The 27,140-nt window shown below is 43.5% G+C and overlaps 1 protein-coding gene across 2 annotated transcripts; it reads right to left on the bottom strand.

Moving 5' to 3' along the window:
- Positions 1 to 23,986, bottom strand: Phyh (phytanoyl-CoA 2-hydroxylase). 2 transcript variants are annotated; one of them, XM_055593740.1, is made up of 9 exons: positions 23,208 to 23,335; positions 20,543 to 20,601; positions 18,158 to 18,268; positions 16,774 to 16,942; positions 15,808 to 15,889; positions 13,590 to 13,771; positions 10,381 to 10,530; positions 2,780 to 2,917; positions 1 to 442 (listed from the first exon to the last, which is right to left on the bottom strand). In XM_055593740.1, exons 1-9 carry the CDS (start codon positions 23,280 to 23,282, stop codon positions 389 to 391), a joined length of 1,020 nt encoding a protein of 339 aa, XP_055449715.1. In that variant the 5' UTR covers positions 23,283 to 23,335; the 3' UTR covers positions 1 to 388. The 2 variants fall into 2 exon arrangements, with proteins under 2 accessions (XP_055449715.1, XP_055449716.1); XM_055593741.1 differs by lacking the exons at positions 20,543 to 20,601; positions 23,208 to 23,335 and adding an exon at positions 23,969 to 23,986.
- Positions 23,987 to 27,140: the final 3,154 nt, after the last annotated feature.

Genomic DNA, 27,140 nt, shown 5'->3' with positions numbered 1-27,140 from the left:
TTACATTACACTCAGTCACCTTTATTAGACCCCAAGTGAGTTTTTCTGAAAACAGTAATGTTTCATTCCATGAAAGAACTGCAGAATTAAAGCCATGAAATTAAGTCCCCGTACATGTGTCTTGATTTTGTTAACAGGTAATAGAAAAGATGCTATCATCTCAGAAAGAAAACATTTTTCTTAGACATCTTGCTTTGCTTTGATTGTTTCCTTTTTAAAAATCACAATGAAGAGCTAATTCATTTTGTTTTGTTCATGGGGCAGGAATAGAATCTTGCTATGTAGCCCAGGCTGTACTTGAACTCTTGATGTTGATGCTCCCATTTCAGCCTCTTCGGTGTTGGGATTATGGGAACGCATCACCATGCTTAACTCTTGAAGGGCTATTTCAAAGGTTTATTCTTTTTCCTTTCACAAGTCGGGCTCGAAATATCCAAGTATCCTGAAATGATATCAAACAGTTTGTGGGACACTTTCATTGCCCTGTTCTCCATGAGAAAAAAGGGTTGAAGCCTCCATAGATGGTTAGTTATGGTGATTAGTTCTGGGACTCCAATTACTCTACCTGCCAGTAGTTGCCGCTGTGCTAAGTAATAGGTTCCCAGCTACCAGCCCTGACAGATCTGACCCAGGCAGGGATGGCAGTGATGCAACTAGGCCCACACAATGCTTGGCCGCGTACAAACTGTTTACCAGCTCTCTTTCCTGTGGCCTGAAGAATGTTGAGGATTCTACTCAAGACTAGATTATAATAGTGGAAAAAGATGTCACGGGTTACTAGTTTGCTTTTAAATTTTGTTTCTTCCTTCTTTGTTTTTCTTGAATTTTTAAAAATACATTTTATTTTTATTTGTACGTGTGTGCGTCAGTATACGTGTTCAGGTCAGAGGACAACTTGTGGGAGTTGGTTCTTTCCTTCCACCCTGTTAGTGTAGCGGGGGTTGAACTCAGGTCCTTAGACTTGGTGGAAGAACCTTTACTTTCTGAGTCTCCCTGCTGGCCTGGGTTTTATTTTTGAGATAGGGTCTACTGTAAACAGTAGCCCAGGTCAGCCTAGGCTGACTCTGTAGCCCAGGCTGGCTCTGAACTTGCAACAGTCTCCTGCTTCCAGAGTACTGCAGCCACAGGAGTTAGCTACCATGCCCAGTTCCTTTTTATTCCAAATAATGCAACTTATCTTTTCTTATTTATTGTTTACCTTTTGAGCAAGCCATAAGGTATGGTGGAAAGAATGAATTAGGTCAGCTCTAAAACCTAATTCCGCCACTTAGATCAACCACTAGCATTTAAAAGAAATGGCAGGGAGCTATTTATTTTGACTGTTCTATTGGAGTTTAGTGAGGAATATGAGTGACATGAAAGTGTTTTTGTCTCTTAGAAATAATTACATAGTGGGATTTGACATTGTTCTTTGAAATAAACCTGATGAACTATAAATTACCAAGCAGGTAAAGTCAGTATCTGAGGTCTCATTTAGCACAACCTTGACCAACCTCAAGCCTGATGTCCAGTCCAGGACTCATCTTGGATAACGTAATCCATGGGACTGCATGTCTCTTGTATGAAATGACACAGCATTTGCACAGAGCCTGTATATAGCCTTCCCTATACCATATACCATGCAAATGTCATATAAATACCTGTTTTACTGCTTAAGGCAAGAGTGATAAAAATTTTCTGTATATGTTCAGTACATATGCTTTTTAAAATGTTTAATTTATTTTCAAGGATATAGGTGTGTCTATGTATGAATATGTGCATGTCAGCTCAGTGTACGTAAAGAGGTCAGAGGTGTTTGACCCCGTGAAGCTGGAGGAGCCATTTTAAGCCTGTAATGAGGTGAACTTAGGTCCTCTGCCAAAGCAGTTCTCATTCTTAACTACTGAGCCATCTCTCCAGACCCAAATACTTTTAATAGTTTACAGTTTTTCAGTGGCCAACTCTGCAAATATGGAACATTACACCAGGAGAGTTCATTACAACCTTGTTACCTGTGTGAGGCATTTTAACTCCGGAACAGAGGGTGATGAAAGGTATGGATTTCTAGGGCCTGCAAATATCAGAGTATATTCAGACCTAGGACATATTTGTAGCTTTTGTTTTTAATTATCCGAAGTGATTTCTTCTTCTCTTTTCTCTTTTGTTACCTTTCTTTTTTCTTCCTTCCTTCCTTCCTTGCCTGCCTGTTTCCTTCCTTCCTTCCTTCCTTCCTGTTTCTCTTTCCTTCCTTCCTCCCTCCCTCCTTCCCTCCTTCTCTTTCTTTCCTTTCTTTCTCTCTCTCTCTCTCTTTCTCTCTTTCTCTCTTTCTTTCTTTCTTTCTTAGACCAGGCTGGTTTGGAACTCTTAGTGCTCCACCACTAGCTCAAGGTTATTTCATTATTGAGATTAAATGATTATATAGATCTCACATTCTCACCTTTGTAGGTTCGAGGAGGAGAATCAAAATAGTCTAGAGTGGTGACAGCGTGGGAGCATGACATCTATATGACTTATTGTAGGAGCCCTCCCCCTGCCCCTGCCCTGTTACCACTAATCAGTGTCCTTGAGCCCCAAACCTGCATTTGTGATGACAAAGAAAGTAAAACCAGCTTTCAAAGGTGGATGTGCCTACTGCTGGGGATTGATTAGCAACAACACTGACTATCCATAGCTAAGGCCCTATGATGTCATTCTTAGTGGGCTCAGCAACAGCTCGGAAGTGAGCACAAAACAGAAGCCTGTGTGCTTTCAAATTAAATCTGAAGAAAGAGAAGCCTTCTTTGTAATTTCATGCAGGTACCTTTAAGTCAATGCTGCTTTGGAGTCCAATGTATTTCTTTCCTGCTATCTCTGTAACTTCCTTCTCGATGTTTTCTTGACTGGTGCCCTTCACGCTGATATAGTTACAATCAGAGCTGCCATAGTGGCAGGAAATTGCCTGTGCAGAAAGGATAAACTGTTACTGGAGAAAAGTAATTTATTAATCCCATTATGCCCCTGAGTCAGTCAGAGTCATTCAAAAAAGGCCATATTTCACTATGGATTTGATTTTTCAATTGAAAGACAGTCTATAGTATCCTAAATCAGTCTCTTCATGCATAGCTTAGCTCCTCTTCCAAGACTAGAGGCTAACTAAGAATTTACAAAAGATTTTTAAGTTTTTAAGTGTGTGTGTGTGTGTGTGTGTATCTGCATGGAGGTCAGAGGACAACTCTTAAGGGTTGATTCTCTCCCTCTGTCCTGTGAGTCCCAGAAAGAGAATAAGAGGAAGAAGAGGACAGATAGAGAGACAAAAAGGAAGTAGAAGAGAGGGACATTCAGTTTGATTTTTTTTTTCAGACTTTTTCTGCCTCTCTGACCTAGCAGGCTCTGGCTCCAGAGTCTTCAGTGGTAAAATCAAATGAATGAGATTTTGTTAGAAACAACATTTGTCATTCCAACATGTAGTACAACTATATGTATGGGCAGAGAAATCACACCATTGTGATGATTCTCTGAGATGTCATCAGATTTGGTAAGTCATGTAGGAAGTCCTCAAAGAGAGGAAAGGGTGGGAAATACCATAATACAAGGCCTTAGGGCCCTGTATAATGCTACTTTAGATAGCAGAAAATGAAATGCTAAATGACTTTACTGAGATTGACATAATATTGATTATAATTACTATAAGCTGTGTAATTCATATTTTATCCTTAGTAGCCATAGTGGTTTTCTGTGACCTCTCAAAGAAAAAAAAATGCTTTAAAGATACAGGAAAAAGAAAAATGTAAAAGTGACTGAAAAGATATAAGCCTTAGAAGAAAAATTAAACAGGCTAATAAATAAAAATGAAAAATACTCAGACAGAGGAATTTACACACGAATCTAATATGTGACTGCATGATTATACCAAATATAGGCAGACCAAGGTTTTTAGAAAACCAACCTTAGTTTATCCAGTTACTATACAAAACATACTAGGAGATGACAGGCACCCCCAAGGTTATGAAGAAGTTAAATGGAATCCTATAGACATATTAGATTTGAGGAGATTTAAGAAAGTGGTTGTTTCCTATAGAATGGTTTCAACACTGTGTGAAGCAGATATGAAATTCATAGGCAACTCAGAACAGAATTATTCCCAAGACTGGAGAGACCTGGCAATGGCAATATTGGAAACTGGTCCTCAGTTACAATGGTCATGGAAGATGGCCAGGAGACAACAGGAGAGAGGGTTAGAACATAAAGGCTACAAAGTACAAGTATCTCTGGGATGTACGCTGGGAGGAAGCCAAATTAGCTGACAAGGTTAAGAATAGAGTAATAACTACTCAGTTTTTGTGCTGTGTAGCTTGTTTAAATATTATAAGGGTCAATTATTTGTGTGATAGCCGGGTTAAGAGAGAAACTGAGAAACAGGCACAGTTTTCTAAAAATCACAATAAAATTGACTCTTTTTTTTTTTTTTTGCAAAGATTAATTTTAGTTGTAAATAGAATAGTGTCAGATTCAGAAGTCAGACAAATACTAAAAGAATCTTTGGCTTATGAAAATGCTAATTTAGAATGCAAAAGGACCTTTAAAGGCAAGATCAGCACTCATAGAAGAATGGATTAGAAATACAGTTGTTATTAGATCTTATGTTTATGATGCTACTCTGAGAGTAAATTCTAAAAGTTTTAAGAAAAATCAAAATGTCAAATTTTTAATTGTGGTAAGCAAGGTCATTTGAAAAAAGACTGTAGGCAAGGCACTCCTAGAAACAATGTTTTTTTTTCTAGAGATAATCCAAAAAAGAAGGCCCCAAGCTTCTGGAGTATGCAGAAGGTATGGCAAAGGCCAGCATTGAACTAATGAATGCAGATCAACAAGGGTAACCCTTTGCCATCAAAAAATGCCCTCGGGGCCTCCTACAGGCACCAAGATAAAATTTGATTCAATCATTCCCTGTCAGAGTTAGAGAGACTCATCCAAAGAGCAATTAAAAGATTTAATGCTTGTCATTAAAAACAACACTGCTCTGGATGTAATCAAGGACAGAACAGCATCAGCAGCTCAAACAAAAAATTCAGATGACATTAAAAACAAGTATTTTAGCAAACTGCTATAAATGATCAGAGACCAAAGCTAAAAATACAAATAAATGGCATTGAAATTAAAGGTTTAGTATATAAAGGAATAGATGTAACAATAATTTGACCAAAATCTTGGTATCTAGATTGGCCTCTTCAGGCCAATAAATATTCAGCTTCTAGGGATTGAAACTTTATCTTAGGTAAAGCAAAGCATAAGATGGTTCAAGTATATAGGCCCAGAAGAACAATTAGGAAAATTACTACTATATGTGGTTAATATTGTTGTAACCTATTTAACCTGCTTAAAATCTATAGCCCTTCCATTGAGAACTACTTTAGTTCTTAGAATAACGGTGGCTCCTCTGTTAACATCTGCTTTTTGTCTTTAGCAAACAGAAACCATCTTATTTTTAAGTCTTCATTTTGATCATAAGGTGAAATTAAGTTCAGGTGCTCAGGTTCTGCCTGCCTGAGACTAGCCTTTTACTTACAATTCAATACTTGCTGAATGTAATGCTTGAATTAATGACATATGTTCTACTTAAACAAAACCACAATACCCTGCTAAGTTCTTTCCTCCCAGAAAGGTGGGGAAGTGGAAAGTCCCTAAGCCTAATATTCTATCCAATCAGCTTGAAATGCTTCGTCTAACTACCTTAGATACAATATACTTGGAAATATTTTGTTTAACTGGTCCTACACCTAATCAGGTTGCAACTAGGTTGCAACCTGGTTGCTCCTGGTTACAATTTTCCCTATAAAAGGGCTACCTTAGAAACAGACCAGCATCACATTCTGGCTCCTGAGCCCAGATTGTGTTCCTGGTCATGGTCAGTCTTAGGGGTGTTATGTTCAATAAACCTTTCATATCTCACTGAGATTGGTGTTTGAGTGGTTTGTGTGGCAATTACTGTATTACAACAATATATGGGCATGTGATTTATTCCAGCAATGGAAAACACTGATTAACATTCTTCCAATCTCAAAAACAAACCATGAAATAAAAAAATGCTTCTGAGAAAAGTATTAAAAGGTATTACCAAGAACAATCACAGACTGTTCAAATTGTCCATAAGCAGGGTAGCAATTGCCCGACTTTTAAACTGGTTAACTGACAAGCCTATATGGGTGGAACAACTGCCTATGAGAAAAAGAAAAATTACAGGTACCAGAACAGCTGCTACAGGAGCAGCTACATGCTCAACACATTAAAGAATCTACCAGCCCATGAAATGCCCGTTTGTTATAAAAAAATAAACAAGAAAATGGAGGATATTAACAAATCTAAGAGCCATAAATGATTCAGCCAATGGGCTCTTTACAATTGGAATCCCATTGCCTTCTCTATTATCTAAATCATGGCTTTTGATAGCAATTGATCTAAAAGATTGGGTTTTCACAATCCCTTTGTATGAGCATGATAGGGAAAGGGTTATTTTTTCAGTTCCTACTTATAATAATAGTTGTCCAATAAAGAGATATCATTGGAAAGTCTTACTACAAGGAATTCTAAAACTTCTACCGTGGGTCAATATTTTATATAACAGTCATTAGAAATAATTCAGAAACAGTGTCCTTGATCTGAGAAGATAGTATCTCAGAACAAATATTTATAGCACATAAACAAAGTAAAAAATTAAAGACTTATGTAGAAAAGGCTTCTGAATTGATTCTGAAAGGAAAAATGAGACTTTGTCAATTAGCAGGAATAGATCCAGCAGAAATTATGGTAACCTTTTACTAATGCTGAAATTGCCTCATTATGGACAGAAGATGAAGAGCTTGAAGTAATTTTTTTGGGAGAGAACTCAAATGATACCACATGCTGGTGAGGATGTGGAAAAAGGGAAACACTCTTCCATGGCTAGTGGAAGTGCAAACTTTTACAACCTCTTTGGAAATCAATTTGGCACTTTCTCAGAAAACAGGGAATATCCCTACCTCAAGATTCAGCTATATCACTCCTGGGCATACACCCAAAAAGATACTTGTATTATGGATCATACAACAAGGACATCTGCTCAACTATGTCCATAACAGCTTTATTTGTAATAGCCAGAGACAGGAAACAACCTAGATGTCTCTTAACTGAAGAATGGATAAAGCAACTGTGGTACATTTACACATTAAAAACAAGGAAATCATGAAATTTGCAAGCAAATGGATGGAACTAGAAAAGATCATTTAGAGTGAGATAACCCAGACCCAGAAAGACACTCATGGTATGTACTCACTTATAAGCAGATTTTAGTCATATAGCACAGAATAGACATACTACAATGCACAGACCCCAAGAAGATAAGTAACAAGGAGTACCCAAGGAAGGATGCATAAATCTCACTCGAAAGGGGAAATAGAATAGTGACTGAAAAGTGGGAACAAGGTAGAGGAGGGGGCACAGAGAGAAATAAGGGTGGAGATCAGACCTGGGGAGAGTGGAAGCAGAAGGCAGAAGGCCTACAGAGAAAAGAGAAATAGTGAGTGGTGGCAGCTGGAGACCTAAGTCAGAATCAGCCTCTGGGAGGCTATGAGGGGGACTCTAGCTGATACTCCTAATAGCAGAGGCTAGTGTGGAGACTGAAGAGGATACCCACTAACTAGCCAAGACTACTAGTGGACAGAGGAGGGCACCAACTTACCCACAAAAACTTCAGTCCAAACTTACCCTGCCTACAAGACCTGCAGGGACAAAGATAGGACAGATAGAGCAGAGGGACAGATAGAGTTGAGGGAATGCCCAACCAATGCCAGGCCCAACCCTAAGACCCACCCCATGGAAGGAAGACAACCCCTAACATTAGCAAAAATACTCTGCTATGCTTGCAGACAGGATCCTCTCATAGGCTCCACCAGCAAAGGTTTAAAAGATACTGAGACTCACATGGGGCGAAGCATAGACAGCCTAGTGGAAAAGTAGGGGGAAGGATAAAGGGACCTAAAGGTGACCAGAGCTCCACAAGAAGACCAACAGAGCCAACTAACCACGGCCCAAAGGGGCCTGTGGAGTCTGAAGCACCAACCTAGGACAATGCATGGACTAGATCTAGGTTTTCTACATATATAGCTAATGAGAAGCTCAGGCTTCATGTGGGCTCACTAGTAAGGGGAAGAGGGTGTATCTCTGACATGGACTCCATTGTCTGCTTTTTGATCACTTCCCCCTAATGGGACTGCCTTACCATGCCACAATTTAGAAGATAAACACAGTCATCATGAATAGATGAGCGGGGGGGTGGGGGGGGTGGGGGGGGTAGGGCTCCGCTACTCTGAAAAATAAGGAAGATGTGGGAAGCAGGGGGTACTGGAAGGAGAGGAGGGAGGGGCCTATGACCAAGATGTAAATTGAGTAATGAAAGAAAGAAAGGAAGCAAAAAAGAAAGAAGAGTAAGTTAAGTATACAAAAACGACATACTCTCCATGCATAGTAGAAACAGAAATATGTGTTTTTAAAATCCCAGTATACATTAAAAACATGTGTCTAGTTATAAATTTGATTTACTATTATTACTTATAGTAATAGTTGTATTAATTATTAATATTGTGTATTATTAATAATAATTGATTAAACATTTATTACATTTTAAAATTCCAATGCATCTGTGCCAACAATTTCTTCATTCTGATATGCATATGCAAAATGATTCTTCTCAATTCAGGTGACTGGACAGATCATAACTGTCACTGTAACTTCTCAGATGGCACTCAGTTAATATTCAGTTGCTAATATGTCTGGTTTACTTAGTTATTCAAATACAAAATTATACACTATATATGTATTTGTATGCAGAGTCATGTTTGGCTATGGTATAATTGAAGATGTTTTTTAATTAAATTTTTTTTATGCAAAAAAAACTGGGAGAGATTAACAACAAATATCCTAAAAGCAATAGATGTCACTTTATAAAAAGAACTAACTGTATTCTCTCTCATATAGTAAAAGGGACACCAATTTCTGGAGCCCCTACATTCTGTACTGATGAAATAAATCAGAAAGAGCAGATCATACATCAGGAAAGAAAAGTAAAATTGATCAAAGCCTTATGATTCAGTTAAAAAATATGAGCTGTATGCCATTCTTATGGTATTATTAGATTTTCCTGAATCTCTTAATATAGTTACTGACTCAATATGCAAAGAGTCGTTTTACATATAAAAACTGCTGAATTTATTCCAGATGATTCAGAATTATGAAACAATGCTGAATATTTTTCTAGAATATTCAAGACACTAGAAAAATATAGAAAAGTACAAATTCAGTATATCAAAATGTTGTATTAGTTGTATTACAATGCTTCTACCCCATACTTGCACAGTAAGCAGCATGGCTGTTTGAGTTTTATTCATTAAAATATTACTTAGTGGGCTGAAGAGATGGTTCAGCGGTTAAGAGCACTGTCTGCTCTTCCATAGGTCCTGAGTTCAATTCCCAGGAACCACATTGTGCTCACAGTCATCGACACTGGAATTTGATGCTCTCTTCTGGCATGCAGGTGAACATGCAGACACAGCACCCATACATAAAGTAAATAAAATCTTTAAAATATATATTATTTAGCTTGATTGCTGGGTTTTTGGAAGTCCCTTAAGTTTTGCCCCAAGGCAGCTCCTCCACCTCCCTCCGCCTAGTTCAAAGCTCCCAAGAACCTAGTGGGAATACAAGCAAATGGAAGGTAAGTCTGGCACCTTATCTTTGTGCTCAAACAACAGCAAGGGTGGCGGGAACCATGTGACAAACCAGAAAGCCCCACTTAGTCCCAAAGGAGTCTTGATATTTGGTATAGACCACAGTGATCCCACGGGGAAGTTCAGACCCGTGGGACTAGCAGATCTGCTGGACTTGTTGAACTGAGAAGTTGGGTTATTTGTGAAGAAAATTTTAATGTAGGAAGCAAAGTGTTAAGGTTTCAGCACTCTGAAACTAAGGAGTGAAAAGACAGGAGTGCCTGCTGAATCCGATTTGTATGTGCCGTTCGCTACTCAATATTGTTTTGGATCAATACTATTTTTCTCAGTAGTGAAGATATTATAAACTTCCCTCCTGTCGTGCTTAGAATGAACAAAATGAATTCCAAATGACACTGCTTTGGTAATTCTGCCATCGCGTTTGCCTCAAAAGCAGAAAAGGACACTTTTGTTCAGAAGAAATTTCATGAACGGTCATGGTTCAGTGCCCACAGGGTTATGGGCTTAAGGTAATTTTGTGTCCTACCTAACAGAGTGAATATATATGTATCCTGGTCAATAAACTGGTCCCTTAGGGAGAAGTCCTGCTGTCTTAACGGATCTTGAAATCTTTGTTCTAGCCCACTCATCCTCGGAGAGGAGACGTAGCAACCTGAATACATACTTTGCGGAATCCTTGTGTTCTGTTCCGTCCGGATCCATGGATGAGCAGAGGATGAAAGAAAACTGTGTCTCCCTTCTCCATAATCAGGTGCACACGAGGATTGTCTTTCTCGTAGTCTTGGATGCCATGAAACATTTTGTTAACTCCTCCCTAGAACACATAAGAGAAACCACATTCCTATTTGAGGTGGCATGACCAAGACTTCAGTCCATCAGGGGAAACAAGGGTCCTTGAACTTCCCCCCAAACAAAAGCTTATCCGAATTAGACTCTCCGGTTTTGTTTTGTTTTGTTTTTAAATATAAAAGCTATTTTCAGATGTCAGTTTCTTACAAGTCCCATGTTGGGCCGGTGGGACGGCTCACTGGTTAAAAGTACTTGCCACAAAAGCCTGATGACCCAGAACCCATGGTGGATGGAGAGGACCAACTCCTGTCCTCTGACATCCACACATGCCCAGTAACAGCGAATTAAGTCCTGATGCAGACCAGCTCTGCCACGTGGGGTTAACACAGGAGTGATGCTTGCTTTTAATGTTAACTTGCTATGTTTTAGAATCTCCTGAGTAGGGAGCCTTCCTCACCCGAAGAATTCTCCCTCCCGATTACCTTAATTGGTGTAGGAAAACCTTTCCAGAGTAGGGGCAGCACTAGAGAAAAGGTGGAAATGTGGGGGCACAAGACAAAAGACTGTCTTTTGGAGCTTTATCTTCCCTTCCGCTGCTGCTGCTGCTGCTTCCTTTGCCGATGTTAGAACCAGCGTTTCCGGGTTATCTATAGTGGACTGAGGATCGATGGCTCTCCAGAAAGCTTTCATGTTTTAGACATGAGACTGGGACTACTGACCCACTCAGCCTGGTCAACTGAGCAGCAACTACTGTTGGCCTCTCCTGTGTGAGACAGGCGCTGTGGGACTACTTTGGCTGCTGAAGCACCCAGCCTCGAAGGACAGCTGCTGCTGCTATTTTAATGTAAGCTTATTTAATAACTTAGATGCGTATATAAAATACCCATCTATCCCATCGGTTCTGCTCCTCTACAGAGCCCTGGCTAACACAACAGGCAAGCAAACACCTTTGCCTTAGGCCTGTCCAACCTGACCTTCTCCTTACTGAGCTTTTCCTCTGTGTCATCCCCATCCTGTCTGCCAGGAATATCACTCAGAAGCTAAATCTTCTCCCAAAATCAGGATGGAAGTGCAAAACATTTATGTCACACTCAGAGCAAGCCAACAACAACAACAACAACAATAATAATAAATGAGTGAAAGGCCCGAGGTGGTGGCATACACTTGCAATGACAGCACTTGGAAGGTGGAGTACAAGGATCCATAGATCAACCTAGGATGTTGCTCCTCAGCGTCTGTCCAATTTTCCCTTTTATACATTGCTTCTTTTGTTGCTGTTATTCTTTGAAAATGTCACATCCAAATGCTTGTGTGCATTCGTGTGTACACACACACATACACACACGAATGAGAGCCATTTTTACATCTAATTCCTCTCTCCTTACCCCACTGGGACACTTGTTACCAGCAAGTTCCCTTCCTACTCCATGTCTTCTTTTCATGTTTGACTCGCTGAGTTCAACTGGAGTTGCTTGCCTAAGTCTCTACCTCAAAGTATAAAATAGGAGGAGTGAAAAACCTACCTTGCATCTCAGCAGAGATTTCAAGTGTGCCCACCATGCTCAGCTTTTTTTTTTTTTTAATTGAGTTCTAAGGATCAAACTCAGGTCCTCAGGCAAATATTTTATTGCCTGGGCTATCCTCCCAGCCCCAGCATCCTATTCTTGCTAAGGCTATCCCAAATTCCTTCTTGGGAAATGGCCATTTCCTGTAGGCTAGTGTTGCAGTTTTAACCCAGGGCCCTTTTCTCTCAGCAAGGTGTGTTGTGTGTGTGTGTGTGTGTCCCTACCTAAGCTAAGATGGCCTGGAATCCTCCAGATGCCTTGGTGCCTTGGACCAACCCTTACTTAACCTTAAAAGAAAAAAAGCATGCATACCTATCTCTCTCTCTATAAAATTATATACATACATATATTCACTGTGTGAAGAGGAGACCCTCTTATCACAACACATGTGTGGAAATCACAGGATAACTAATGGGATTCATTTCTCTCCTTCCACCATGTGGTGCCCAGGGACCACTCAGGCTGGAGAGATTTTGATTCTCTTGCATATGGTGACCAGTATGTGTGCATGCCCAAAATGATCACATTATATACCAAAGATCTGTATACTTCATTGTGACAATTATGCTAAACTTTTCTTTAGACGAAAACTTTGCCCGCTGCCTACAAAAGAGAAAGTTCCCTAGCAAACCAGAGCCAGTTGTAACTGTCCTCCCTCTGCTGATCTTTCCAGTGTCTCTGCAGCCTCCAGCCCACCTGCACTGTGAGGGCCCAGCTCTGCTTACTCCTTAGCATCCCTGTGCTTGCCCTTGACTACCATACTTCTTTCCTAGAAGGAATCTCTACCATGTCCCAAAATGCTCAGCTCAGTCACCAGCTCTCTCTAGAACAGTGGTTCTCAACCCTCCTAGCACTGGGACCCTTTAATACAGTTCCTCATGTTGTGGTGACCTCAACCATAAGATCATCTCACTGCTACTTCATAACTGTAATTTCACTACTGTTATGAATCATAATGTAGATATCTGTGTTCTCCAATGTAAGGGTCATTTGACCCCAAAGGAGTCATCATAACCCAAAGGTTGAGAACCACTGCTTTAGTGTCTCTACTGGTTCTTGCATTTATGGCTGACGGACTGTGCCTCTTCTTCACTCTGAGATCCACTATCAGTTGGTGAGTATTCCTAACTTGTCATTTATCACACTTGCATAGGGCTTTTGTGAAAGAACTTATGTGGCATGTACCCAGGTCTCCCACATTGGCAAGCAGTCCTGATGTGATGTGCTGGGGTGGGTTTTCAGGGGAGGACCCCCCCTTTTCTGAGGAGAAGGGGAGGGGGAAGAAGGCAGAGTGTGGGAAGGTGGGACTGGGAGGAGAGGAGGGAGGAAGCTGTGACTGAGATGTAAATTTAATAAATAAATTCAATTTAAAACAGATAGAAGTCACCTGAGGAATCCACGTGATGCATACACACACAAATGCACACACACACACACAAGCCCTGCACACACATGAATGTGCACATACACATGGACACACATTCATGCACACGCAGATTTAGCAATTTCGCAGACCTACCTCCCACTTGGGGTAGTCATGTGGCTTCAGAGTGCCTTTGTGGGTGCCTGGGAGCACAACCAGACAACCATTGTTTCTGTCAATGTGCTCCATGGCTGTCCAGGCACACACAATGCGGTCACTGGGCCGGATGGGGAAATAGTGCAGATCCTGATGCAAGGGATGCCGGGATGTCTTCTTGCCTGCAACAGAACCCACTGTCAACAAAAAATGCTGAAGTCTTGGACTTTTATCATTTGCCTGAAAATCTGGAACGAACACACACACACACACAATTCTGGAACACTGACCTATCTACCAAAATCAAATAAATGAAACAACATGATAGGAAATCAGTCTCAGGAGATAAGCAACAAGTTGAAGTATCAATGAGGGCTCTGCGTCTTCTGCTTTCTTCTGGTTCCACCAGAGGGTCACTGAGCCTTCCTTCCTCACAGTCACACAGCGTCATCTCTGCTACACCTCACTCCTGTGCTGCTTGGGATTTGTCACAGGGAAGCATTCACTAAGGAGCCCACTCCAGCTGGATGAATGAAAGTGAGGGAAATGATAGAGAGCTACGTTCCAGTCCCCCCTTTTATGTGGCTGAAGGTTGTGTCAGAAGTTGTCCTTAGTGGGATGAGAAGTGTGTACCCAGTCAGGGCCACATTCCCTGGCTTTGGCCTGGGATTTTGGTTCCCTAACCATCTGCTCCCTTAGTCTTGGAGGAAGAAACATGGTGACATTGTGGTTTTTGGTCCTGCTGTTAGAAGGAAAAGGCAAACATCTCTCATGGATGATTTCTGCTTCTGACAGAAGGATGTCTCAGTATGGGTCAAGAGCCAAGTGCAGTATAGTCTCTGGGGCTAGTTATTAAAATGCACACACCTGGATTCTATGTCTGGTGTAGAGAGTTCTTTGAATATACATGTAAACAAGCACAAGACACTTTAAGGACTCAAGCGTGATTTATAATAGCTTTAATTTTGTTACTCGTAATAATGTTTTCAGGTTAGGGATGCAGAGTCCATGACGCCACAGCTAAGAACAGCTGAGAGCTTTTGATGGCTTAGTTGGTAAAGTGTTTGCCTTGCAAGCATAAGGACCCGAGTCCAGTCCTCAGCACCTGTACTGGCTATGTTTATGCCAACTCGGAACAAGCTAGAGTTTTTTGAAAGGAGGGAACATCAATTGGGAAAAAGCCTCCAGGAGAGTCATCTGCAGGACATTTTCTCAATGAGTGATCAATGGAAGAGGGCCCAGCTCACTGTGGGCGGGGCCATCCCCTGGGTTCTATGAGAAAGCAGGCTGAGTAAGCCATGAGGAGCAAGCCACTTAGCAGCACCCCTCCATGGCCTCTGCATCAGCTCCTGCCTCCAGGTGCCTGCCTTGCTTGAGTCCCTGTCCTGACTTCCTTTGATGACAAACTGTAATGTGGAAGTGTAAGCCAAATAAAGCCTTTCCTCCCCAAGTTTGGTCCTAGTGCTTCAGGACCAAACTAAACTAACTAAAACAGAAGCCATGTAAAACTGTCAGGCATTATTGTGCATACTTGTAATCCCATCATGGAAGAGGCAGAAACAGGAGGACTTCAGGACTCACTGAGAATCCAACCTTGCCTGATTGGTAAGCTGCAGGCTAACGGGAGAGACCCTGCCTCAAGGGAGATATACAGCATTCCTGAGCACACCAAGGCTGTCAGCATCCACACCCCCTCATGTGCACAGAAGCGCATGCACAGGGGCCAGCACCTGGGCACATGTGCACACACAGATGCATATAGTTAAAAATGAAGTTAAAAACTTAGAGGCACTGGGCAGTGGTGGCACACACCTTTAATCCCAGCACTGGGGAGACGGAGGCAGGGGGATCTCCAAGTTTGAAAAGCATGGTGTACAGAGTGAGTTCCAGGACACCCAGGACTACACAGAGAAACCCTGTCTCCAAAACAGAACAGAACAAAACAAAAACACATTGAATGGGAGACGTTTATAATATACGAAGTATTGTTGCTAAGCTCCACAGCTTACATGACTATTTAGCGATACCCTTATAGTCACTATGTAAAATCCCTGTTGCTCTTCAGTGTTGTTGCAAGTTGTTTTAAGTTACATAAAAGTATATACATTCCTTCATCTAGAGCTTGATTGTTGTATATATGACCGAGTTTGAACATCAGCTTTACAGATTTAATCTAACAATACTTTTCTTTTGTGTCAAACAAATACAAGTTCTTTACCAGAATCTGGAGGTTTATTTATCAACATTCCATGCAGAGCCATAATATTGGGTCCAGTGAAACACTCCACATATTTCAGAATCTAAGGAATAAAAAAAGCAGTAAAATTAACTTCGTAGGACATCAGAAGCACAAGCAAATGGCATAGCGTACAATGATCCACAGAAAAACCACGGTGGCAGAACAAGCCGAGGCAGAGGAGTCTTGAGTTCAGGGTCAGTGTTAGACAGAGTGAGACCGGTCTAAAACAACAGGAAGTTGACTTCCTGTTGTTGAAATGCAGGGCTAGCAGTGCACCTCAGGGTTACACTCGAGGGCACATTAGCGCTATGTGTATGACCATATATATACTGGGTCCGGTGAAACACTCTACGTATTTCAGAACCTTAAAGGGTCGGGGGCAGGCAACTTGACTAGGGTATACACGGCCCTGAGTTGGGTCATCAACACCAAAAAACAAAAACACAAAACAAAGCAAACAAACAAACAAAACCCTAATCTCATACCTCCACAGACCAGAGCCATTACAGTCATAGCTTTGTAAGTGTTGACACTCTGGCGTCAACAATGAACACAATCCATAGGAAAGTCTGCCAATCATGATGCCATGGACAGCTTGGGGTGAGATAATTCTCTCTTTGGACCTGGGTCTCCTCTGTGCATTAGCAAATTTCTGGGTCCCATTAGTAGCATGGGGGACATCAACCCATTAGAAGCCATTAGCTCCCTGCAACCCAATGATGACAACCAGCAATGTCTCCAGGTGCTGTCAATGGCCAGTGTGGGGCAGTCACCTTCGCTGAGGAGCCTCATCCCAGCACCCTCGGCAGAAAGGAACTGGGTGGAGGCACACAGCTAGGAAGCCCACAGGAAAGGGGCGGGGCCCGCTGGGGCAAACTGAGCAGGCGCCAGAAGCAGACTTGCAGAGTACTGGCCCGTCAGCCTGAAGGCAGGCCGGGTTCTCACCTCGGGGAGGGTGCAGTATCGAAAGAGCTCCTCGTCTTCTTGGAAATCCTGGATCTTGGAAACCACGTGCTCACCTAGTGTGTGGTCCAGTTTTGCAATGGTCACGTCTCTCATTATCACTATCCCTGGTGGTTTCACCTCCTTTCTGCAGATCTTTTCAAACTCGGCCCTGAAATGAGATTTACAAAGAATGTCATTATGTGGGCTCCAAACACCTGACCGGCCCTGGCCTGTGGAGAGGTTTGCAGATTCTGGGACAGCTCTAGACTGGCCGGACGCGGAGTGCTCCTCTCCCCGGTGCTGCCAGTCACAGCAAGCGCTTTACTTCCTGGGTCATCTCCGCGGCCCGGAAGTACCTCTTAATTCGGTGCCATTGTAATAACAGAGGTTGAGTATCCCTTACCTGTAATGCCTGGGAACAGACTGTTTTGGATTTCAGATTTAAAACAACAACAACTCGGAATATTTACATATTCATGATGAGATATCCTGGAGATGGAATCCAGGTCTACACACAAACTTTACTTGTGTGTCCATCACAACTGAACCACGGGCCTAACGGCATTCCTGGATGATGTTTAGCGTACCTATGTTTTGGCTTCAACCTGTCGCAAGAGGCTACGTGTGGGATTTTTCAGCTATTGTACCGTGTCGTCACTCAGGGAGGTTTCAGATTTGGCAGTGAAATTTATTTGATGTTACAGGCTGAACATCCCTAGTGCAAAAAAATCTGAAAAGCAAACACTTCTAGCAACTCTGGAGTGCCAAACCCTGGCCCTAGTGTCCTCCATCTATTTTACCGTATTTTGTTGCACTGAGACACTGAGACACCAGTAGGATGAAAACGCCCCATTTTAAACGCGGGAATACTGAGGCATGTGCGGATTGTCACAGAACATCGGAGTAGGACTAAGATGCCAGTCAGAGAGTCTGGCTCCGGAACCCGTATTTCTAAACACTCCCCAACAGATCCCATGGTTAAAAGGCATCTGAATGTGAGTGGGGAGGAGGTTCACCGAGTAGATCACCTGCTACACAAGCATGGGTTTGAACCTCTAGAACTCACACAAAGGCAGGCGTGGCAGTGTGAAGCTATATTCCGGCCGTTGCTTCTGTGCAGTATACGCAGAGCCACAAGAACTCCAGGAAGCTCTCGGGCGTGAAGACGGGAAGGCAAACACGAGAGAGGAAGGAGAGAGCTCGCTGCAAGGCGGTCTGCTGACCTCCACATGCCTGTGCTGGTACGCGCACACACCGATCCCAGACACACATCTCTCTCTCACACACAAACTCTGAACATGCAGAAGTCAATCTGACAATGTATTACCATTCCATTCATGTAATACATGCTTTTTTGTGAAATCATAAATAACAGTAATTATACCGAAAACGTTGAATGTCCTCATCAGACACCAGATTTTTAATAACGAGAAACCCATTTTCTTCATAAAATTGTCTCTGCTCCAGGCTTAGGACATTATTATCCAAAGTATACCTAAAAAAAAGAAAAAAAATTCTCCAGGTAAGTCCCCATTTTACATTACAAGTTGACAGTATACCAAGAACCTGAAATACATTCACAGGGAAGGGTGCGACATGGTCTCACTACGGAGCTCTGACTGGCCTGGAGCTTGTTGGGTCCACCCGCCCAGCATTGAACTCACAGAGATTTTCCTGCCTCTGCCTCCTGAGTGCTAGGATGAAAGGGGTGTGCCACCACACCCTGCCTACATTTGTACTTTTTAGTTCAATGTTTCTATTTGTATGGCTTTAGTGAAGTAACTTAGAAAAGTTTGATGAGTGTTAAGTCTAAACCATTACATAAGTCACCAAAAACGTGTATTAATGGAAAAATATTAACCAAGCAATTATATTCGTGCAATGGATGTTAATAATGAAGGGCAGAGGGCTGGAGAGAGGTTAAGAGCACTGGCTGCTCTTCCAGAGAGGTTCTGAGTTCAATTCCCAGCAACCACAGGTAGCTCACAACCACCTATAATGAGGTCTGGTGCCCTTCTGGGATGCAGGCAGAACATTATAATATATATATATGTGTGTGTGTGTGTGTACGCTTTATACATAATAAATAAATCTTAAAAACATTTATATAATAAATACATCTTTAAAAATGAAGGGTAGAATACTATGATCACACTTGTTATGATAAAATATGATAGAAGTAATATAAGATAAAACAGAGAGAGATGGAGAGAATGAAAGAAAAAGAGGGAGAGAGGTGGGGGCACAGAGATGTTGCTCAGTGGCTGAGTAGTTGCAAAAAATTTTTGTTTTAAAACAATGGTTGCTTTCAGAAATAATTCAAAATTCTGAATTTTAATTTTTCTACAGTAGATAAGCATTGTCTTTCAAGTGGAAGATAAGTCAATAGAGTATATTTGTATGTATATTATATATATTATATACATACACACACACACACACACACACACACATATATATATATTAAACAGGGTCTCACTTCGTAGCATAGCCTGGTCCTGAACTTGAAATCCTCCTGACTTTGCAAACTCTGGGATTCCAGGCAGGTACCACACCCAAAGCATACATTTTAACTTGCCTACTGAGGGCATTCTCAGAAGCAACCCAAGGAACAAAACCCACACAAGCAGAATCACAGGCCTGCCAACCCACTCCAAGGCTGGTGTTGTGGCTTTCCCCTTTAAAACAAGGCCATACATATGTCAGGTGCGAGGCTCTAGTTGCCTCAGCTGCCCAGGAGGCTGAGGCAGAAGGATCCTAAGCTCAAGATCAACCTTGTTTCTCCGTCTCTCTCTGACTCTGTGTCTCTCTCTCCCTGTCCCTCTCTTTCCCTCTACCACTCCCCAAATGCTAGCCAACATGTCAGTAAAGTCAAAATAGAAGGTAAACTAAATGTGACATTTGATGCTTGGGTTTTCAAAGGTTACATGTTGGTCCCCCCCCCCCCCTTGGATATTAGAATACACAAAGAAAATTTAAGCTAGGTTTTCCAAAGTTCCTCAAAGCCGTACCAGTTAGAAGACTTTCTGGAAGTGAAGTGTGTCTACAGGGAGTTCTAATGGGCAGCATGTCTCGTGTTTCCTGCTTACAGAGCACAGACATTCTAGGCCAGCGACTACTAGAAAGATTCTATATTCTCTCTTGGTTAGGGTTACTATTCTGAGCTGAAACACCATGACCAAGAGCATGCTGGAGAGGAAAGGGAAGAGTTCATTTGACTTGCACTTCCAGATCGCTGCTCATTATTGAAGGAACTCAGGGAAGAAACTCAAACAGGGCAGGAACGTGGAGGCAAGAGCCAATACAAAGGCCATGGAGGGGAGCTGCTTACTGGCTTGCTCATCATGGCTTAATCAGCCTGCTTTTTTTTTTTTTCTTTTTTTAAAGATTTATTTCTTTATTATTTATACAGTATTCTGCCTGCATGTGTGCCTGCTTGCCAGATCTCATTATAGATGGTTGTGAGCCACTATATGGTTGCTGAGAATTGAACTCATGACCACTGGAAGAACAGCCAGTGCTCTTAATCTCTGGCCTCCCCTCCCCCCCGACTGTTTTCTTATAGTACCCAGAACCACCAGTCCACAATGGACTGGGCCCTCAACCATCAGTCACCAAGAAAATGATCCACAGGATTACCTACAGCCCAATATTAAGGAGTCATTTCTCCATCAAGATTCGGAGATAGCTATAGCTTGTGTCAAGTTGTCATCAAACTAGCCAGAACATGTACATAGTGTAGTTGCAGGTGAAAAGGAGTTCTACTTACTGGAATTGTTGAGGATAGACACTGACGTGGGAAGCCTGCCCTGATATGGGATGGGCTACCTAGGTAAGAGTTAAGAAAAACACAGTAGAACATAGGAGCCAACCTCTTTGCCGAACACCAGCCTCCTGCCTTGTTTCTATGGAGAAAGGAGTGTTTGTGTGACCTTGGACGGGCAACACCACTGGTGCTTATGTTGCCTCCTCTCACTGTCACCACGGCCAGTCAGGTCTACACAGTGAGACCCTGTGTCAGGCGAACCAAGCAACCCCACAGTATCACTTCACGTAAACTGTTTATCATTTATTTTTGTTCAGAAATAGAATCTCACTAAGAAACTAAGAGTGGGCCTAGACGTTCTTACGGGGCAGCTGGTCTCAGCCTCCTCTGGCCTTACCCTCCCGAATACTGTTATCATAATGTGCCTTTTTTTTTTTTCCGGCTTTATGACTTTCCTAAAGTATCCTAAAGTCCTAAAGTATCATAAAACAAGTCCTGGCCTTGAATTTGTGAACTCCTGATCCTCTGCCTCTATCTACTACTTCCTGAGAGGTGAAATTATAGATGTGTGAATATAGACTGCTATATGTGACCTATTTTTTCTTTCTTTATTTCTTCCTTCCTTCCTTCCTTCCTTCCTTCCTTCCTTCCTTCCTTCCTTCCTTCCTCTCTGCTGTCTTTTGAGTCAGGATCCCACGGTGTAGCGCTGACTAACTGGTAACTTGCTCTGTAGACCAGGCTGATCTTGAACTCACAGAGATGGCCTGCTTCAGCCTGGTCTACAGAGCAAGTTACCTCAGTCCCCAAGCCAGTCTCCTTGGCTCCTTTCCATTGATTCTACAACTTTGTTGTTGTTGAGGAAACGTTTGATGATGTCGAATGCATGAGGTTAAGTGAAAAGTGGATGCAGAAAGCTTTGACTACAGTATAATGCCAATTATGTAAATACAAAACATTCCTTATGACTTTTGTGACTTCGGGGGTGCTGCGAGGCGCTGTGTTGGCATCAATACCAGATGCTAGCTACATCTGGCAATTTAAATTGGAAACGGACTCAAGTTAGAAGGGCAGTACCTAGGTGAGCTTGGTGGTGTATACTGTAAATGACAGCACTTGGGAGCAGAAGCAGGTGTGAGCTCTAGGCCAACCTAGTCTTTACAGCAAATTCCAGCCAGCAAGAGCTACAGAGTAAGATTCTATCTTAAACAAAACAACGACAACAAAAAATCCAAAACAATAGTGAGAGACTGCAGCAGTTTCATTCCAAATATATCTAGTACCAATACATCAGACTTTCTCAAAATGTAGCATATGTCCAATTGCCAAGAAGAAATAGATTGTGGTACTCCACCCCCAGATAATCTGCAGGTCTAGCTCCTGTTTTACATCAACACACTTGCTCAAGATCTCTCCCCATCAGTTCCTCAATGTAAACTGAAGTCGAGTCATCATCTGATATCATGGTCTGTCTCTGTCAGCCAGTAGACAAGAGATTAAATTGGCTGCAGATTTGGCACACAGCAACCCCCCAGCAGTTGAGCAACAGGGAAGGTCAAACACAGCCATTAGGATCAGCCTCAGAGACACCGGGTGCCCAGGAAAGAAGCAAGAACTGGCGTAATCTGAGTGCCTAAGGGGAAATCCCAGAGAGCTGATTTTAGCAATTTCCAGGGCCAGAACCCTGGATTGAGCCGCCTACACTTTGTTACCTCCTCGGGGGGGGGGGGGGGGGGAGAGAACCTGCTTGCAAGCCTTGAGAACCTGCGTGCAAGCCTTGGTTTAGAGTTTTTTGTTTTGCTTTGCTTTTGCTCTTCTTTTTGAGACTTGTCTCTCACTTTTACCTATCCACTAGGCTGGCCAGCCTTGAAGCCAGCTTGATGCTCAGCTCAGGCCTGCATCTCCTGGTGGGACCACAAGCATTTATCACCAGACCTGGGATTTTTAAAGTGGGTTTAGAGGATGAAACCTGGCTTCTCGACTCAGTTATTTATCCAGCATTTATCCGTATGGACTTAACTCTGGTCTCTTCTGCACCTCTGACTTCCTCACACATTCTGTCAGGCACTCATTCCGGGAACCGGTGCAGAGCTTGGGAAACCTGAGAGACCTGGGGCCCTGAAAGAGCTTACAGAGCTCCCTGGGAAGGGGACCCTGAGGACAGGTGGAGAGGGGCGTCTGCCTGCAAGGCTAAGTCCTGTATCCCGCGCCTTCTTTTTCTGACGACTGGCGCCCCCTCCTGACTGCCGAGGATCCCTGCTTGCCTTAGCCACAAGCGAGCGGCTCTGAAACTGTTTACAGGACAACTGTCCTTGACCTTTTCAGGTACAGGGCAGAAAAAACGCCAAGGCAGCCGGAAACGGCAAAGTCCTCTTTGTGATGACGTCGCCACCTCTAGCTTTACGCCTCTCTTTTTCACACGAAGCAAGAAGCCTCGGTGGTGAGCGGGCTCAAACCGGTCCGCGCGGGCCGGGAGTCACACGCCCACCGCCCGCCTGGCCAGGGGGCCTCTGGGGAAGCGGCGGGTCACCGCCCATGGGGGTGCAGGCTCCTCCCGAGTTCCCCGGGGAGTGGGGACAGGGCAGAGCCGGCGGCGCAGCGGCTCTCCGGCGCACCGGGGCGGGGGCGCTTCGTCCAGCCTGAGCCCTCCCGCACGCAGCCCAAAGGATACAATCGCTGGGGCCGAGGGTCCGCTGAGGTGTCCCAGAACCACCCGCAGCCTGTGGCCGGCGCGCGGACAGTCCATGGCGGAGGCCGGCGGATGAGGCCGCCCGGCCTGGGCCGCACTTAACTCGTCGCCAGGCCCCGCCCCTGGTAGCAGGAGGAGTGACCGGCCTAGGGCAGGACGCAGCGGGTCCTCCCCGCGGCACCCACACCGAAGGTCCCAGTAACTGCTCCTCCAGAGACCGGAGGCAAGCCAGGGTCTGGGCCACGCGCTTTAACTTTGTGGTTTTGATCCATAAGCAGCCAGCCTAGGGGACAATTCCTCCCAATGCGAACCAGCAAAAATTAAATCCACCTGTGCTTTTCAAAAGGGACAGTTCATTTAGTGTGGATTCATCCTAAACTGTGACAGCGTTTGGCCGTTGATTTTTTTAAGAGTGTATGGAATAAATAACTCCCAGAAGTCCGATACACAGACTAGTAAAATTTATTATTACATTTTACCTGTGTGTATGTGTGTGTGTGTGTGTGTGTGTGTGTGTGTGTGTGTGCGCGCGCGCGCACGTCCTTGTTTGTGAAGATCAGAAAACAATCTCTGCAGAAGTTGATTCTCTCCTCCCACCCCGTGGTCAGGCGTGCTCCCGTAACTGCCGTCTTACCTCACCCGCCAATATAATTTGTAAAATTTCTTACGTAGCTAAAAACTGTTTTCCTGAACGCTCTTTGAAAGTCAACCACTACACATGATCTCAATCTCTGTCTCTTTACCTTCGAGAGTTACTTCGAGATTGCTTCTTCATAAACAAGTTATTGCTTCTTAAATGCTTTCCTTAGGTGATTTGGTGACAAGGCCATAGTCCAGGAGAGATACGCAAGTAGCCAAATAACTACTTCCTGTTTTCAGGGGGCAGAGACTGGTTCATTAGCCTGCCCTTTGGGCCTTGACCTTTGGGACAAGACTCCTGTTAGCCGGCTGATTCCTTTGCTAGCTCCTAACCTCATTTGTCCAACCTGAGCAACCTGGTGGGAACCTGACCCCTGTCCTGAGAGGCAAGCTTATGTGGCCCACAGTTTAAGCAGGGCGGACTTAAATCTTTCCATTTACTGCCCTCACCTGGTGGCACCTGGGAACTGCAGGAAGAAGGAAGACACCAAGACTGAAATTAGTCTGAATTCAGGTCACCTCTAGCAAAAGGGAAAGATCAACACCGGTACCCTGAGGGTGGTTAGCCAACAGAGACAGTTAATGGCTTGGATTGTGTCTTAGCTAGGGTTTCCACTGTTGTGATAAATCACCATGACCAAAAAACTAGTTGGGGAGGAAAGACTTTCTTTGGCTTCCGGCTTCCGCTTCTACAGCACTGTTCATCATTAAGGGAAGTCAAGGCAGGAACTCAAACATGGCAGGATCTTGGTGGGGTCCGGGAGACGCTGAAAGAACAGGCTAGACTCAAGTAGCATGCAAGCAACAACAGGCGTTCATTCTGCAGAAGACCAGCATGCTGGGGCCACCATCCAGGCAGAACAGAGACGCTAGACAAAGGTGCACAGGTCTTATAGGGACAGGTAGGTCATCCTTATTGTAATTGGAGCAGGTCAAAAGCAAGGGTACGAGTGCATCCATGATTGGCTAGGGCTAGCTAGGGCCTGGTCAGGGGTTGGAGGTTCTCTAAACTAGTTCAAACCAACCCAAACTGGTGGGTGGCAGGGAAGTCACAGGGTTAATTCCTGGCTGGCTTTCGTCCAGGTTGTTGATGGACTACATTCTTTTGTTAAGAATGTTCTACTACGGGGGCTGGAGAGATGGCTCAGTGGTTAAGAGCACTGCACTTCCAAAGGACCGGGGTTCAATTCCCAGCACCCACATGGCAGCGCACAACTGTCTGTAACTCCAGTTCCAAGGGATCTGACACTTTGACACTAATGCACATAAAAAAAATTTAAATAAATTATTTTAAAAAAGAAAAGAAATTTCTACTACAAGATAAGATAAGGCTGCCCAGAACAGATGTCCCTTCCTATTTCTGTGGTTTTCTCTAGGCTGTTTCTTGGGTGGGAGATGAAGATCTTGTACCTGGAATTGGAGGCCTGGTCCTTTCAATCCTGGAGGCAGGAGATGTTGCAGAGGCCATGAGGGGTGCTGCTTATTTACTTGCTCCTCATGGCTTGCTCAGCCTGCTTTCTTATAGGACCCAGGACCACCAGCCCAGGGATGGCACTACCCACCATGGGCCGAGAGCCCTCCCCCAGCAATCGCTAATTAAGAAGATGCCCTACGGTTGGCTCTCATGGAGGCATTTTTTTCAGTTGCAGTTTCTGTCGGATAACTCTAGTCTGTGTGTCAACTGTCTAGCCAGCAAAGGGTGCAAGATTGTGGTGCATGAGGCAGTGTTTCCTCATGGCTCTGTGTGGGGCATACCTACACCTGTATTTTTTTTTCTTGTGGTAATGAGAGACCAAAAGATTAAAAATGGGCTATTAATTAAGGCCTGAGCTAGGTGGGTGGAGAAGTCCAGTAATACCCTGAGGGGAAGAATTGCCTTACTGCATTCTTTCCCCACACACTAGAGATACAGTTGCTAGGAAACTGGCCCATCCCCCTAGGGGGGGGACACCAGGTCATTATGGTCTGGGGACCTTCCTATAGCCAATCAATTCAAAATGTAGCATTTTGACCAATAGATGCTTGCCAGGCAGGAATCGCCCCTGCCTTGGGCATGCTGGGATGGCCAAGAATCTTTAAATCACCCAACTAACCTGGGCACGCATGCTTGGCTCCCACTGCTTCGGTGGTGGGGGGTGTGGGCCCAAGCTGCGGCTTGTAATTTACAATAAAAAGAACCTCATGTATTTACAGCAGAGTCTAGTTATTCCTGGTCTTTTGGGGTTCATGAACTGGGCAGAACATTTTGGGGGCTTGTCCCGGGACCCCAAGGCTCCAGGAACCTGACCCGGAGGTTTTTATGCCAGCCATAAGTGTCTAAATGTCTCTGTGAAATGTCTGTATGTGCAGTCCTTTCCGTATTCTATTCTGAAAATTCCTTGGAGCTCGGGGTGTCAGTATCTGGGTAGCAAGACGTGACCAATGTGGACGCATTGGTGGTCACAGCTGCCGAAGTTCAGGTGGATGGCTCTGGCTTCATCAGTATTTTGGTGGGTAATCTGTCTAGTTTGTTTTTTTTTTTTTTTTTTTTTTTGTATGTCTGTCGAGAGTGAAATTGTTAGACCTTTGCCAGACACACTTCCAATTTGGCAGAGCACGGTGGCCTTGTCCAACATGGTGGAGTATGGTGACCTTGTACTCCCGGCTCCGGGGCAGGGCATAGTCACCCTGCTATACTGTAAGCTCCAGAGGGCCTGCTCTCACAGGCCCAGACTGCCTGGTCCCAGTGAGCACCACTCGGTGTCTCCCGGGGCAACAGCCCACTTTTGGAAAGGATTTTGATGAGAGTTTTTATGTTGTCTGAAAAGCAAGGGAGAGAGCAAGAGATATTTAAAAATATATATAGCTTGTCTAATGTCTGGTTAAGCCAGAAGAATGAAGCTTTGAACCTGAAGGTATATAGAATGTTGCAGAAGGTTAGTGAATGTATTAATAAAAAGTCAGAGAATTAATATGATTTGAGAAAGAACTGTATTTAAAAATATGTTATAATTCATTTAAAAGGCTGGTGATTCCTCATTGCAAAAAAAAAATTTTTTATGCTCTTTTAAGGGGAAAAAATTCTGGCTGATAGGTTTGGTATGGCTGAAATAATTCATACAGTTTATAATTGTTCTGTACTGTTAGGTTATGCAGTTGGTTCTAAAATTTATTTGATCACAGTGTTAGGACTTTTGGTTATGGGAGGTGACAACGCCATCAGCAACACCTAATGGCTATGTTTGGTATTGTCAGTCACAGCCTGTGCTAACACATGGCTAGCCGCCATGATGGTTC

This window comes from Psammomys obesus, unplaced genomic scaffold (assembly GCF_907164565.1).
Source record: "Psammomys obesus unplaced genomic scaffold, mPsaObe1.curated_primary_1811, whole genome shotgun sequence".
NCBI classification, from domain to species: Eukaryota; Metazoa; Chordata; class Mammalia; order Rodentia; family Muridae; genus Psammomys; species Psammomys obesus.
Note: the sequence above shows the minus strand (reverse complement) of the source record. Positions and strands in the feature narration are given on the sequence as shown.

Bases quoted from the DNA above. Each gene is read 5' to 3' on its own strand.
- Phyh (XM_055593740.1), bottom strand. From the start codon at position 23,282: ATGGACTGTCCGCGCGCCGGCCACAGGCTGCGGGTGGTTCTGGGACAC. The intron at 20,602-23,207 runs GTATCCTTTGGG...ACTCTTACCTAG, and splicing joins GACCCTCGGCCCCAGCGATT to GTAGCCCATCCCATATCAGG. The intron at 10,531-13,589 runs GTAGGTCTGCGA...TATGTGTTCTAG, and splicing joins ATGACTACCCCAAGTGGGAG to GGAGGAGTTAACAAAATGTT.